The sequence below is a fragment of the Stegodyphus dumicola genome, chromosome 4, assembly GCF_044657685.1.
Source record: "Stegodyphus dumicola isolate Sdum_Otavi_A_Nest chromosome 4, ASM4465768v1".
NCBI classification, from domain to species: domain Eukaryota; kingdom Metazoa; phylum Arthropoda; class Arachnida; order Araneae; family Eresidae; genus Stegodyphus; species Stegodyphus dumicola.
The window spans coordinates 87,283,246-87,300,221 of NC_140771.1; the positions used below are offsets into that span (position 1 = coordinate 87,283,246).

Below are 16,976 nucleotides of genomic sequence, written 5' to 3' on the forward strand. Positions count from 1 at the left end.
TTCCATTGAAACAAAATGGCAAACTCACTGTTTTACACTAGATTATTTATTTAGCTGATATCCCTGCGGCTCTACTGGACCACTCAAATGGTCCGGCGATTTTTAAGTGGACTGTAACTCTCAATTAAACTAATTAACAAACTACTCTGTAACATATCTTTAGCTTTATTATACTAATTCTTGGAAGACGCTCAGGCTCCCACAATCACTCTCTGCTTCGCCATTGAAGCCAACTCCCAAGTAATTAACATTCGTTTTGTAAACAGTAACGATGGCAGCGCCATCTGGCTTCAGAGGGACTTAACAGATAGTGTCATAGCTTTATGTAGAAATCCCGGAGTTGTAAACCAGTTAATATACAGGGTTATCCAAATTAAATTTCCCCAACTCAGAGGCCTGTGCAGAGTGTTATATGAGTCATAATGTGATAAAATTTTAAAAACAGACACTTCAGATCATGCACTCGAGATTTATTAAACAAAAAAAATTAGTACAAGAAGTTGCCGATAGGTGGCACTGCAGATCAACAAGACATTCGACAGATGTTCTATATGTGTGCCGTGGTTCTCCACAACTCTTTCCATTTGCAAAGCAGTGTGTTCCACAGCGGAACGCAGTAAGTCCACATTAATTCCACGAATATGTCGAATAATTGCGTCTTTCAGATGTGCCAAGGTTGCTGGGTGTTCTCGGTAGACCTGATCCTCTTCAAAAAAATAAGGCCCAATGATGAATTGCAGTGAAACCACACCATACAGTAACCTTTGTAGGGTTCAAGGGCACTTGATGGATTGCACACGGGTTTTCACTTGCCCAAATGCGGCAGTTGTGCGTATTCACTTGACCATTCAGGTGAAAATGGGCCTCATCCATCCAAAGGATGTTTCACAGCCAAGCAGCATCGACTTCCATTCTGGCAAGGAACTGCAACGCAAATGTTTCCTGAACTGCAGGATCCCTGTCAGACAGCTGATGATGACTATGGATTTTGTAAGGAAAATAACCGAGGATTCGACGCATCACACTCCAGATGGTCGTATCAACAGCACGAGAAACAGTTGGCACTCTGACAACACCATGTGGCGATTGGCTAGTGGGGTCCACGACCGCCAAAGCAACGCCTTCTATGCGTGCAGATTCCACAACCTGTCATCCTCTACATGGTAAAATTCCCAGCTGTCCCGTTCTTTTGAACTTCTTCATCATGTCTCATAGAGTGTGTGGTGTCATTGGTCCTCGGCGTAAGATCTTCAGCCGACGGAATGCTCTTATCGCAGCACAGGAGTTCTCGTCGTTCTGGTAGAAACGTTTCACTAACAGACCTTTGTCTTTCAAAGTCGCCATTGTGCATCAGCAAGCTGGAAACAAATGCCTGTGCAAGGCCTGTCTTCCACTTTTGTAGGGCTCGTCTTTTGGGTACACTGCGCAGAAGCTTTATTTCTGCAAATCACGTTGCTGCAATATGCACATTACTAGTGTTACAGCGCCACCTATTGGCAACCTCTTGTACTAATTTTTTTTGTACAAGAAGTTAATAAATCTCGAGCGCATGATCTGAAGTGTCTGTTTTTAAAATTTCATCACATTATGACCCATACAACACTCTGCACAGGCCTCTGAGTTGGGGAAGTTTAATTTGGATAACCCTGTACTTTAAAAGTTCCAAGAAGACACTAAAGCACAAGAGAGGTGATAAATTGTTATATTTTAAATCTCACTAGATGCAAAGAATAAGTTTTACATTAATTTTTACATATTTGTGCTGTATCTTTTTACCGTGGTAAGAATTAATGAAAAGCAATAACTCACTTTAATATGCAGAGATAGCTTTTAAGGGTTAGCGGTTGGTTACAAATAATTAAATTAGGTAGTTTGATACCCTTAGTCATTTTAGATTCATATGGCCACTATTTAATTAAATTTATTTTTAAAAATATTTGTTAAAAAAGCACTATTCAAATCACAATCTAATAACATTTTACAGTTTAAAATACATGTAATTTATGACTTTGATTCTTAAACGATATTAGGATAAATACACATTAAAAGGTACAAAACATTTATGTTTTGACAAGGTTTTACTTGATCTGGTAAAAGTTAAATAGTCCAAAACTCCTGAGAGAAGTGAAGAAAATTATTGCCATGTCTGAAAGAAACTACAAAGTCAGATAAAGGTTTAAATAAACGTAAATGCAGGTTCTTATGTTAAAAAAATCAAATACAGCTTGTGTACTAAATAGAAACAGAAAAATTCAAATTAAAAACATGGAATGATAACCAAAGACTACATGATTTAATTTTAATAATAAGCTGGCTCAGTAACTCTATCGTCAGAAGAAATACAAATGTTGGCAGCACTAACTCAAAGCCAAATAATTACAAATTACCAGAGGTGTCAAGAATTAATGCAGCGTGCAAGCAAAGGCCAGAAACAAGCTGTCTTACAGTCCAGATATCTCAATTTAAATACTAATTGATTTGCATTCACGTAAAGGAAAGAGGGAGTTATAGTAAAAAACTGGTTAATTCACATAATAATAGCTGTACGTATCTTTGAAGAATAATTTTCCTTCTCTTTAGGTATTCAATTTCTATCAATACCTTTCCTCTTCATTTTAGAATTTTTGCATTTAATAGATTTCAGTTATCTAAAAAACTAAATACATTTTGTATAGAAAAGCTGCTAATTTTATTTCTTTTAGCAATATGAACATTCAGAATAAATATGAAATGATGTATGGCAAGGGACGGTTACAGAGTTGGTGTAGCAGAATTTTTAGAATTTAGTGACACACTGAGCAACAATATCTAGAAATAACAAAACTTTTAAAGTTTAGGACAGGCACAGGATGCAGAATTTACGATCCACTGGGACTGCATCAGGTGGGAAAATGTCTAGTGCCAACCCTGTGTATAATGCATTGAGACATATAAGATTAATCTTTTATATTGTTAGTTTTCAATTTCTTTATTAATAGAAAAATTAATTTCTATAAATGCCTGTCTATGTGATACAATTAGAAGCACTTTTTATATTTTCCATGATTGTGTCTAACGAAAAGTGGAGAATATAAAGGGAAGATACGCATGTTAAGAAAAAGGCTTTTTCTATCAAAAATGCATCATTCAAATATTATGTTTTCATTGTTCTTCCAAAAATTCTCTAAAAAGTAAGAAATTCATCACAAACTTTCTGTAACATACATCCATTGTGTGTTAATACCACAATGACATTTTTCATGAATCTTCTCAGATGATGGGTCTATGAATCTTGTCTTCAAATCCTTCTAAACTTTCCAAGATGCAATGTCTAAACTCCTAAAGAAAAATTATCCCTGCTGATTCTGTAACAGCAAAAATATTTTAACTTAATTTTATACATAAAACTGATGCATATTCTGAATATTCCGAGACAATTATATGGGGAAAACGCACACCATGAAAAAATTAGAAAGAAGATATTTTCTGTAGAGACTGATCTTAAAATTGCCAAAATGTTGATAATTTGTCAAGTTTAGAACTGTTTAATAAAAACATTCACATCCCCAAAGCGAAAATTTGTTTAAGAGCTCTTCATTAGAAAAAATGAAATAATTTCGAAATGCTTCCACACTCAAAATGGCAGTCGTAAAAACAGAAATTTGAAATGATTAAAATTTAGGACCTTCTGTCAATTTTGGCCCAAATTAAGGACTTTTAAGGACCAAAAATCAATTCCAAAAACTCTAAGCTCTTTTAAGGACTCTTTAGAGCATACGGACCCGGAAATATTAGTTTAATAAGAAATTAATTAAACTTATTCTGTAGATTAAAATGCTTGAAAATACAGATAAATTGTTAATAATATTTTTCTGCCAATTATAGCATGGGTTATTAGTCTCGAAACATGTTTTTATGGTGATTCATTTTAAGTATGTAAATGCATCATTCCACAATTTACTCAACTATTTCAGTTATTAACAAAGTTATTGAAAAGCAATATATGTAGTTCTTAAGAATATTATTTTTTTTTTTACATTTCAATTGTATTGATTTCTATAAAAATGCATCTCATTTATGATATATCTAATTAAAAACATGAAATATATTTAAATGACATTATGTATTTTTTTTTCACTTTTCGAATATACAGAAGATGTAGAACATTCCCTTATCGGTCTAAATGTATATCTTTCTAGCATCCTATAAAATGTTTCACTATTCCACATGGGACATCTCTACTGATAAACCATACTAAACTTTAAGACCCCTTCTAAACAATAGTTAAAATCTCAAACCTTTCAGATTTTTAAAAATAATTTTAATGTCTTTATAAAGGATTATTTTGTTAGAATTATTTCCCTTTGCTTGATTTTTGAACTGCTTTTAGATTAACCATTATTTTAAATGTGAACATGTCATTTTCTTATTACTTCTCTATGTCGGGAGTGACTGTATGTGAACAGATGAAAATTTTCTAAACCATACTGTAAAATGTCAAGGAGGGAAATGCATGAGTAAATATAGTATTTGTTGTAAATTATATACATGTGTAACATTTAATAAGAAAAAGGTATATTCAATTAATAGTTAATAATTCTTAAAATATTTTATTCAGCAATAAGATAATACAGTATGTATATTTAATGAAAAAATATTTAAAATAAATATTAAACATGTTACATACAGTATGATAGTAAAATTATGAGAAATATGACAATAATTACAGTATATTATATAATTTTACATCAAGCTGATCTTTCTTATCTTTACAAGCTTATATTTCTAAAACCGTCCAGAACAGAGTTTTCCATAGCTGTTCATGATATGCTGTACTCAACCAAAATTATTATATTTTATACAGTATTTTGCATTCCTGTTTGAATTACTACAGAATAAAAACGGAAAATGTTTTACAAAACAATGGTAATAAATAGACAGTGAAGATTTGGATAATGGGATAAAATTGCAAAAGTATAAAGTAAACCTGTGAAACATTTTTTTTGCATATTATATATATATATCTTCATAATGAATTTGTAAAACATTGAATTCAGTTTTTGAGATAATAATTTTATGAAGGACCATCTTCAAGCTTTCTCCATGCCACCTAAATTAAGAATGAAATAAATTGCTTTAGAAATAAATGCACAAATAATATTTTATTTTTAAAGCTATATATATATATATAGAGAGAGAAAGACAGCCCAAAAGGGATATTGTCCCTAATGGGATATTTTGTCTTGAAATAGCATTTTGCATTAAACCACTAAAAACGGCATATCTCTTTTCAGTTTGTTACCACCAAATATCATCCTGCATTATATTTAAAGAAATTGAATAATAAGGAATCTCCATGAATGTATGCATTGTCACAAAAACAACTGTCCATACAGCTTTCAAATTTTGATTAACGTAGTCCTCCACTCAAGCATAAGTGCCTGGAAGAGCGAACTTTGAATTTCTTTTATTGTCTTTCTCATATTTACTTTACTGAACTTTACTAGAAAAAGTTACTGAATTTTTTATTAACAAGCTTAAAGATATCAATGGGAGAAGTGGTAACACTGCACAGAATAAGACATTTTTATCTACAGTATTGCGAGCTTGTCTATCGGAAATTCTGAAGATATGCTGCTTTTAAATATTTTGTAATTTTACTGTTGAAACGGATTTTATGTTGTGTATGCCACATAAATACAGCCACTGATATTTAATAAATAAACTAAAACACAAAACATTAATAATAAAAAGACAATAAAATAGTTTTACGAAGCCATCTTAGTAAGAAACTGAATTTTGATAAGATGAACTGAGAAAAGACAAAAATACAGAAAAACTTATACCAACACTTAATGCTGCATCGGGAATTCTAAACGTATACTGCTTTTAAAATTTTTGTAATTTTGCTGTTGAATTGTAAATGGCATAAGTGTGAAGAAAATTATGCTTAATAATAAAGCTAAAAAAAAAGTCTAGGAGTGAGTGCAACAGCATATATTTACAGCAAGAGTGTAAAAAACCTTAACAAACCTTTTTGGGCAATTCTTTTATATATATAATTTTCCCTTCAATTTGGAAACTTTTCTGCATAAATTATGAAAACCTCTTATTTTTAGATTATTTCTAAAATAAATTTGCTTCCTCAAAAAGTTTTGAAGTATATTTACTTTTGATATGCAATGCTTTTGATTTACAAATTTTTAAATAATTTTACACTTTATTTGATTTGAAATTTATTTAAATGAATTTAGCATTGCTTTTAATTATCCAATGATTCTGGTTTCTTGCTTCAAAAATTCTTACTCTTTATTTTTTACAGTATTCTTTTGTTTTACATCATAGCAGATTATATCTTCATGATTAATTAAAAATTTAAAAAATACCTTATTGCACTTTTAATGAAGTTTGATAATTACTTTTTTATTTGGCACTTTCTTTGTATTATTTCAAGAATTCACAATCATTTAGATATAATACAGAAACATGCCTGTATTAAAAATGGTGGTTGAAGACCAAGGATTTCAACAGTTTGTTGTGTTAATTTTACTATGTTAATTTATTGAATTATTTTTATTTCAATTTTGATATACTTCCTGTAAATCCCCTTTTCTGATTTAATTATTATCTCTTTATTATAGTATGTAATACAATTAAGGGTTTGTATTATTGCTGAATAACTTTTCCATTGTTTACAAAATATTTCTGATGCAGACACACACATCACAGTTGACACAAGATATGCACCCATTCTTTAATAAATTTTTCTACTTTTCACATTTTAAGCGAGCACGAAAAGTAATGACAGCAAGTTAGCAGAACAAAGAAGTGGGGAAGAAATGCATGGATCAGAATCTGAAGGTTTGACTTAGAAAGATAAGTTCTGGTTTGATTTCATTCCTGTTGATTAATACAGGTTCAGTTTCCAAATTTTAACATTATTCTTGGTTGAAGTGTTATGCAAGTATCCAAATCATTAACATTGTATAAGAATCAAATGACAAGGATTAATTTTGAAATGAGTTGGTTGAAGAGGTTTATTACAAATTTTTTTATTTGGCACTTTCTTTGTATTATTTCAAGAATTCACAATCATTTAGATATAATACAGAAACATGCCTGTATTAAAAATGGTGGTTGAAGACCAAGGATTTCAACAATTTGTTGTGTTAATTTTACTATGTTAATTTATTGAATTATTTTTATTTCAATTTTGATATACTTCCTGTAAATCCCCTTTTCTGATTTAATTATTATCTCTTTATTATAGTATGTAATACAATTAAGGGTTTGTATTATTGCTGAATAACTTTTCCATTGTTTACAAAATATTTCTGATGCAGACACACACATCACAGTTGACACAAGATATGCACCCATTCTTTAATAAATTTTTCTACTTTTCACATTTTAAGCGAGCACGAAAAGTAATGACAGCAAGTTAGCAGAACAAAGAAGTGGGGAAGAAATGCATGGATCAGAATCTGAAGGTTTGACTTAGAAAGATAAGTTCTGGTTTGATTTCATTCCTGTTGATTAATACAGGTTCAGTTTCCAAATTTTAACATTATTCTTGGTTGAAGTGTTATGCAAGTATCCAAATCATTAACATTGTATAAGAATCAAATGACAAGGATTAATTTTGAAATGAGTTGGTTGAAGAGGTTTATTACAAACACATTATTATGTCTAGAACAGGAAAGAGAAACAGCCAAACTAAATTGTGGTCTTAAAAAAAAAAAAAAAACTACTGCAAATTAGAATTTTGTTTTATATATTTTTTATCATACATACACATATTAAATTTCACGAGGGGAGATAAAAATGACATAAAAATATATATAAAATAACTGTATTAAAAAAATTCTTCAAAGACATATGGGCCACATGTAATAATTTTCTATGTTAAGATGCTAGTATGCAAATAATTTTTTTGTGCATATATGCAGAATAGGCTGTTAATCATGGTACATGAAAGAGATAGTTAGTACCACAGATGCTAAATATTACAAAGCAAAATAATCAGTTTGTCTTCACTTCCTTCTCGCTTCAAAATGGCGGGGTGAGGTTTCGCCCTCTATTTCTAGTGCCCGTGGTTTTTCTGCGCTGGAGAGTTCAAAAGCAACATGCTAAAAGGATTAAAACTTGTTCATTTCTTTTGCCCGGAAGTTTTATTTCTCATTTTACACACCAGATGGCAATACAGAATTATATTTTATGCAATTAGAGATAGTTAGTTTATTTTAAACTAGATGTCAGCACTAGTCAAACATGTATTTATGCTATGTGTTTTGTAATTTTATTGTTAGCTCAGTCACTTAGTTAGTCTCATTGTGAATGCACATGGTTTCGGTTCTGTGATAAAATATACTTATATTTTTATTCTGTACACTATGGAGTCAGATAGTGAATTGGATTCTGATTTTAGTATAAATGGATCTGAAAGTGATTCTGAAGTAACTGATTTTTTATGAAAGTTCGGTTAGTAAATCTGAGAGCAGTGATGATGGATCTGTACTGTTGCCTGGACGAGCATGGACTAAAATTGTGTCTACTTCAGCAGATCATGCACCCCGACGTTTTAAATTTTGCAGAACACCAAAGGTAAATATAAATTTTGATCCAAGTTCTGGTGTCTTACAATATTTTAAGTATTTTGTCAATGACAATTTAGTGGATCTCATCGTTTTGGAAACAAATAGATATGCCGAACAATGCCAAAATTCTCCAGGATTCCGCCTATCCAAAAACAGAAAATCTTAGCTACCTGTCACAAAGGCAGAAATTCTTAAATTCCTCAGTATAGTTATTTTACAAGGTATTATAAAAAAACCAGATACAAAAATGTATTGGAGCAAAAAACATTCAATTTCAACACCTTTTTTTCAGAAGCATAATGCCTTGTAATAGATTTTACGAAATACACAAGTTTCTACATTTTGTAGATAATGAAGATTTTGATTGTAACACACATCCAAATCCCAAGCTGCATAAAATCTTGCCAGTGTTACAGCACCTTAATGAATTGCTTCAAAGCTGTAACTCCTGGATGTCATATTGTAATTGATGAAACCCTCATGCTTTTCAAAGGTCGTTTAGGATGGCGACAATATATGCCGAAAAAGAGATCCCATTTTGGAGTAAAATCGTATTTGTTATGTGAATCAAGTTCAGGGTATATATGGTCACAAATTATATATACTGGAAAAGGTACGGTTTTTGATGCAAAATATAAAGATCTGCCCCAATCAATTCAAGTTGTGATGTCACTTATCAAGCCTCTGCTAAAACAAGGATAATAGTACCACAGGTGCTAAATATTACAAAGCAAAATAATCAGTTTGTCTTCATTTCCTTCTCGCTTCAAAATGGCGGGGTGAGGTTTCGCCCTCTATTTCTAGTGCCCACGGTTTTTCTGCACTGGAGAGTTCAAAAGCAACATGCTAAAAGGATTAAAACTTATTCATTTCTTTTGCCTGGAAGTTTTATTTCTCATTTTACACACCAGATGGCAATACAGAATTATATTTTATGCAATTAAAGATAGTTATTTTATTTTAAACTAGATGTCAGCACTAGTCAAACATGTATTTATGCTATGTGTTTTATGTTATCACATATATATATATCATATGTGTATTATCACATATATATATCATATATATATATGTTTTATATTTTATATTATTATTTTTATAGCTCACCACAATTGGAAGACATGCTTTTAAAATTTCAAAAAGACACTTATGGAATTGTAAAACTAACCGGAAAAAAAAAAAAAAAAAAAAAAAAAAAAAAAAAAAAAAAAGTCTGAAAAATTAGTAAAAAAGAGAATTGCAAAAGGTGAAAATGTTGCTTTTCGTCAAGGTAAAGTTCTTGCCATGAAGTGGAAAGATAAGAAAGATGTTACCATGCTATCTACAGTTCACACAAATGACACGGTAGATGTACAGTATCATAACAAAATTGTCAAGAAACCTACAATTGTCACAGATTACAATAAAAATATGGGAGCAGTAGATATTGTAGACCAGTATCTTGGAGATTACTTTATTGCTCGAAAAAGAGAAAAGAAATAAGAAAATATTTTTTCATTTGTTAGACCAAACTATTTTGAACTCATATCTTATTTACAAAAAACAGGGTGGAAAAAAAATCCCATTTGATGTTTCGTTTATCTTTAGTAGATGAAGTTATTGACACCATTTCAAAAAGAGGCCGGCCAAGCTTAGAGGATAATCCAAACCGTTTGATTGAAAGACATTTTATTAGACAGACGAAAAATGGCATCCATCAAGAGAATGCAATGAAAACAATAAGAGATGTAGGAAGGAAACTCTACTACTCTCCAGATTGTGACGTTGGCCTTTGCATCTCATTCTTTGAAATTTATCACACAAGAAAAAATTACTAAGCTTTGTTTACACTATGCATAAGCTTAATAAAATTCTCTTTTAATGTTTAAAACACATATTTTTGAAATTTTCCTGGCTTACTGGAAAATCAACATTCAGTCAAAATAAGCCTGAATGTTGGCTTTTCCTAAAAAATTATATTTTAAACATTTCAAGCTAAAAAAAAAAAAAAAAAAAAATAATAATAATAATAATAATCCAGAAATTGAAAATGAATGCATATATTGTACATACACATATATCTATGCAATTTTCTTCAATTAACAAAAATAGGAACTTTGATGACTGTTTTCTTGAAAAAGATCCAATCGTTAAGGGGTAAATAAAGACATGCTGGATGAGCATAAAGTCCTTTTCCGATTACAAAAACTCACCTTGTTGAAATTATAATAATTAGACATTTTCCCAGAACTGGTAATTACATTAATTGAATTTATAAAGCACTATGTTAGTAAATTTTATTCTGTGCTTCCTCTGTAGTTCAGAGAATGTCAAGTAAATATTCCAGTTCTTGTCACTTGTTCTTTAATGTCTGCTTGCTCTGCAACACTTGACACAGCTATGCTATGCTGGCCTTGTTAAAAAATCTCATTACTCACAATGGGCCTACTTTCTGTAAACTTTTCATAATAATTCCTGCTGCTCTTAATATCTGGAGAATGAATCCATACAAACTTCAAACTTGCTACTGATAGGTAATTTGATTTCATGATATCAGAAAAAATACTTTGCTTTTTCTTTCATCGATGCCATTTTGTTACTAACTGTTCCTCACTTAAAACCACAGCAACATTATCTACTGCATGGTTATAAAAATTATAACAACAGCACTACATAATGAAAAAAATTCACAATTCTATCTTCCATGTAAAATTTTTGTAATCAGGAAAATATTGGGTTTTAACGAAAGTTTTTCGTCACTGCAACTATCGTCTGTGCAAACAGTTCACTTTGGCTTGTTTAATCATATTTTGTCAAATAATTTTTGGCATTTGAAAGAAAGATACTTACTTTAGAATATTGTGTTATAAAATTTGTAACAAAATATCGTTACCATTAAGTACAAGGTGTCTGAAATGAAACTATCATGCTACCACATTAGAATCCTCAATTACTGTAAGTTCTATTGCAAAAAGTCAACTACAGAATGTCATCAAATCATGTGTACAGCTTTAGGTACAAATATTGTATCATATGACACTGTGAAGGTTTGGTACCAAAAGTTCAGAAACAAGGACTATGACATTCAAGAAACAAAGTGCTCTGGCCGGCCTACTGATGTTGATGAGGGCCACCTTTGAGGACTCATGGAGGGAGGCCAGTAAGCAGCCACACAAGAGCTTGTGAAGGAGTTAGAAGTTAGTGCCATGTGCCTTAATCGTGCTGCATAAACATGATGCACAAGTTCAATCGCTAGGTGCCGCATGAGCTGATTCAAGTAGATAAGGGCAGGCATGTTCGGGCAAGCACTAATCTTCTCAAATACAATGGAAGGACAAAATTCTGGACCAGATCATCACTTGTGATGAAAAGTGGATTTACTTCAACAATACAGGCCATAAAAGGGATTGGTCTGTGCCCTGTAAGCCCATCGACAGCATAACAAAGCACAATTTGAGTAACAGAAAAGATGATGCTTTGTATCTCATGGAACTGCCATGGTATTATCCACAAAGATTATCTGGAAAAAGGTAAAACCCTCAACAGTAAGGTTTACCGCGAGATGCTAGTCCGTGTTGATGTTGCTATCAAGGAAAAAATTCGAACTGAGTTTCGGTGCAAAAAGGTAATGCTCCATCAAGATAATACAAGACCACATGTGTCTGCATTCACCGGATGGACTCTGTACGAACCTGAATGAGATCTTTTGCCAGACTCACTACACAGCCCCAACATCGCTCCTTCAGACTTCTACCTTCTTTCACACCTGCAGTTGCATCTTGCTGGTGCTATCTTCCATTCTGCACAGGATATCCGAAATGAGGTTGATCTCTTTTTTTGGACATGCAGCCACCAAGTTTCTGGGTTGAAAGCTTTGAAAATCTACCAAAACATTGGCAGAAAATCATAGATTGGAATGATTGCAAAGTGCTACAAAAATTTTTCAGAACTTACATTGCACATTTCACGAACCAATGCTTTTTCACCTTCTGCCAATTCTTCAGATTCCAAATCACTTTCCAAACTTTTCTCCATTTGTTCATGAACTTCTAGTACCTACCAAATAAAATGGCAAAAACTGTCTATAACACATTTGTAAAAAGAAAATTTTGACAGATTTTTACATACATAAAATTTGTTAACATATATGCTTCATAAATATTTGTTGCTACTGTAACTAATTATATTATAATGAACCAATATAAATGCAGAGGAATTGTGATAATCCAAATTCATTTGTGGATGCGTACAAACAAAATTTTGATTTTTAGAAAAATTAATGACAGTTCTTTTAATACAAGTAAACTTTTTTTCAAAAATTATTTATAACTTTTGTTTTAAAAAAAGATCTTTTTTAAATACTGAAGTTATTTCGCATTTTCTGTGTGTGAGTGGGCGTTCTTCCTTTCTGAATCTTTAAAAATTTTACATTTTAGACAAATCATTATTTTTGGGCATATATTCTGTCCTTGTTTAAAATTACAGTTCTCTCTCACTCAAAGGCTTTTTTTTTTTTTTTGGGAAGGGGGTATATTTTCTCTGCGCTTGGCATTATCAATTTGATTTGACTACTTTCCTGCTAATAACTATCTTTATAACCACTGATCACACAACAATGTTTTTCAACTAACTAAAATGATATACATTGCAACAGAAAAAATATCAAGGGTATTCTTTTGTGCTGCACTGTATATCATTATCTGGGACTTAGAATATTTTACTGTAAATCAATCTTATCATTTCATCAATTCAAATGCTAGGTGCCATATCCAGTCTGTTGAGTTCTTGTCAAATACTGCAAAATAGTCTAAGCCCCATTGCTAAAAATATCCACAGTTCAAAAGTTCATAATCCGAAACTCCCCCCTCCCATTTTTATTGTCTTGGTACTACAAAATAATTAAATGCAGCAGATGCCAAATGATACCATTAACAAATCCTTGTATATATTTTCAGACTTCTTTTAAATTAAAATGAACAGAATTGTAATATGAATAAAGAGAGCCTGCATTTTTTTCAGTTTAAAGGAAGGAAAAATGAACTATTTTTTTTTTAAATAACTAACATATTTTGAAAGCATGTTTTTAATTTACATGCTAATGTTTCACATCTAGATTAAAATTTAAACATATGAAAAAATAAAAGTACAGCAAATACAACATTAATTAATCATAAAATTAATCATTAATACTAATAATATAAATTGTGAGGGATCGTAATTGTAAAAATAATTAAAATATAATTTACCTTCATAGCATGAACAACAGCTTCAGGTTTTGATAGAGTTAAATTGTCATTAGTTATCTTAAAAAAAAAAAAAAAAAAAAAAAGCAGTTGTTAATATATTTTATGTAGTAAATATTCATTAAATATTGCTAATATTCACAGACAAAAATATTTCTAAAAAACAGAATTAAGAAAAGAAGCAAAATTTTTTAATTATTTTTAAAACTGCAGGAGATCTAAAAATTAATATATATATACTGAATTACAAATATTCCAATATACCTGATGATTTGAATTTGAATCTGTCCATGAACTTTTACCATAAAAATTGTGCTCCATTTTATTTTTCTAATTAAAAAAACAAGAAAAACTAAATGTAAATTCTTGAAAATAAATAACAAACAATATACATTAGCCGACAATTACAAAAAACTTTATACTTAATTTTGCAAATATATACTCATAAATAAACAAATAAAAGTTTTATTTGGGGGGGACATAGCTGCACATACATGAAAAGTTGAAATTACGCACATAAAAATCTCAATCAGTTTAAAGCAGCAATAAAGAACACTTATTTTTGTCTGCTCCTGATATGCTAAATGACATAAAACTCTGTTTAACAAAATTATGATTTTCTTAAAATCTTTTTTACCCTGATGGCCAGCACAAACTGGCAGGTGAGCGGCAAAACTGTTTAACACTGGTAGTTAGACCTCTGTTCAAATTCTGGCAGATGAACCCTTGCTACTTCGAGTTTTTATTGTTTTATACATATTTAACATGAATATGACAGGGTTGCCACTTAAACAGAAGTATGAAATTCCTTGACTTTTCCTGGTTTTCCAGCTGTGTTTTAAGAAAATTCTTGTTCTATCTGCGTAGTGTGCGTTGGCTGTGCTAAGAGGTAAATTAATTATGGTACCACTTGAAAACACAACAATTTGCCAATTACATATGATTTATATACATATATATAATCCCCAAAACAACATTATTATAACTATAATAAGAGTTGTTTTCTCCACTGAAGATCGAGATTAGAATTTGCCCAATCTGGTTTTAAAAATGTATTTTTTTTGCAAACATTTTGCAGCTATAAATGAAAGGGAAAAAAAAAATCTATTTAATGATGTTTTTAAATAAATTCAGGTATTTTGTATTTATTTAGCAGCATACACAAGCAAAAAATATGCGCATTAAATTTTGTGATTGTATGTCATCATACTACTAGAATTAGTTTCAGGATTATGCCGGAGAAAATTTCCTGAAATTTGAAAGTATTATTTACTAAAAATAAATTTAGAGAGAAGAAACAACATTCAATGATATGAATAACATTAAAAAAAATTAATTACTTAAAAACAGAATTACAATAATCAACGATATTTTGGCAAATATAGTTATAATAAATGGTTAGCCTAGATGACTGATTACTATTTTTTTTATTTTACTGAAAAATGACAAATAAGGCATTCATTAAAAAAAAAAAAAAAAAGGTTTAAAATATTTTTGTGTCAAAATCCTAGTATATGCTACAGCCTCGGCACGATTTTGAAAATTGTCGCCAACACAAAAATGATTCGTTTCCTCATCATAATGTCACCAAATCCCGTGTATATCGTAGATGGAAGTTAGAATAGAATACATGGAGGCTATTCTATCCTCCATAGTACCGTATACTAGAATTAAACCGATTTTGTTTTATAAAAGAATGGGAAGGTATTTTATTCTAGTTCAACATGCACATGCACATGCCAGTCTCTAGATTCTTGAGGCTACTAGAAACCAAAGTTGCTGGAAACTTACTTTGCCTTTCTAAAAGACAATTTGATTGGAGCTGCAAAAATTGGCTCTATGCCAGCTGCCCAAATGACGCTCAAGCGATACATAATTCACGAAGAAAGTAATCGCTTCCAACATCTGCGCAAAACTCGGTTTTTTTTTTAGGATCGTCGTGCGAAATTCCTTGACTTTTCCAGATTTTGACTAAAATATTTAAATTCCCAGACTTTTCTCTGACATTTTTTGTATCAATTTTTGAATTCCCTGACTTTTTCCGGTTTTCCCAGTAGCATGGCAACCCTGATATGAGCAAATTTTCCTCAGAAGGTTCTACACAAAGGCATTCCTTTCCAAACCAAATATTTCTTGCAAGTTTTCCCAAAGTCCAAGCTCTTGAATGGCTGGACACTTCCTCATTAAGCACTGGGCAAGCCTATTGATTGTTTAGCCATCACACCACTGATAGAATTGCCAATGAGCACTGCATGGGGTAGAGCAATATAATGACCCACTAAACAAGGGAATAATAGACAACTATAAACGTCTATGCCTCTTCTGGGAATGAATCCAGACCCAGTGATATCACTTTACCAAATAGGGCAACTATTCGATAAATCTGTATCACACTTTGAAAGATTTTGCCTGAGGATCAATAAAATACTAATAGAAGTAAGCATAATGTTACCTCAAATATGGACAATGAAAGATGAAAATAATTTGGTTAATTTGAAGAATAAGTGATGTAACTCTCTAAAGCACAGAATGAAACTTTTAAAACAAAATTTGTTCATATTGTTATCATCACAAGAAATATTAACTACCATGATACACTTAAATTATAGAATAAAAATTTTCAGTTCTGCAGAAATAGTCCCTATTTAGCAATTAACTCACAAAATAATGATTTAGTAAACTAGAAAAAAAAAAAAAAAAAAAGTTAGAAGGTAAAGCACTGACAGCTTTGATTGTTTAATTAATTTATAATAAATGCAGTAACATTTTTACAAAAATTTGTAAAGATAACTTTTTTGATTTAATTTCTTCATTTCATACATAAAAATTGCAAGCTTACCATTTGACTAAAATTATGTTTTTCATCTTCTAATTCTTGAATCTTTCTTTCTAAATTCCTGATATACTGCAAAACCTGAGCTGAAATGTCAATTTATCTCAATTACCATCATAATATTCTATCATGAATTTATACATAACCCAATTAAATATTGAGAAAATGTTTCTTACGTAATTGAAATAAGCTATATATAGCAATTCTACAAAATGGGGCAAAAATGTAAATCATTCTTGACACGGATTTCTTGTGATTTGAGACACCAGCTATTAAGCTTTTACAGCTGTTAAGTCAACTAATTTTGCACAGCTATGCCCTGTACACTTATGCCCAACGAATATT

At 30.9% G+C, this 16,976-nt stretch overlaps 1 protein-coding gene and 1 long non-coding RNA gene across 3 annotated transcripts in view; one reads left to right on the forward strand and one right to left on the reverse strand.

The window, feature by feature from the left end:
* Positions 1-4,562: 4,562 nt before the first annotated feature.
* The window catches only part of Ccdc85 (coiled-coil domain-containing protein 85), a 38,458-nt gene continuing 26,044 nt past the window's right edge, over positions 4,563-16,976 (reverse strand). For both annotated transcript variants that reach the window (XM_035376458.2, XM_035376464.2), the window contains 5 exons: positions 16,638-16,717; positions 14,063-14,128; positions 13,802-13,858; positions 12,510-12,611; positions 4,563-5,089 (listed from right to left, as the gene is read on the reverse strand). In XM_035376458.2, the coding sequence (XP_035232349.1) occupies positions 5,054-5,089; positions 12,510-12,611; positions 13,802-13,858; positions 14,063-14,128; positions 16,638-16,717 (341 nt within the window). In that variant the 3' untranslated portion in view covers positions 4,563-5,053. The remainder of the gene's footprint in view (positions 5,090-12,509; positions 12,612-13,801; positions 13,859-14,062; positions 14,129-16,637; positions 16,718-16,976) is intronic.
* On the forward strand, positions 6,513-12,771 carry LOC118204147 (uncharacterized). Its single transcript, XR_004760746.2, has 2 exons — positions 6,513-8,583; positions 9,679-12,771. It is a non-coding gene; the product is annotated as an uncharacterized LOC118204147 (long non-coding RNA).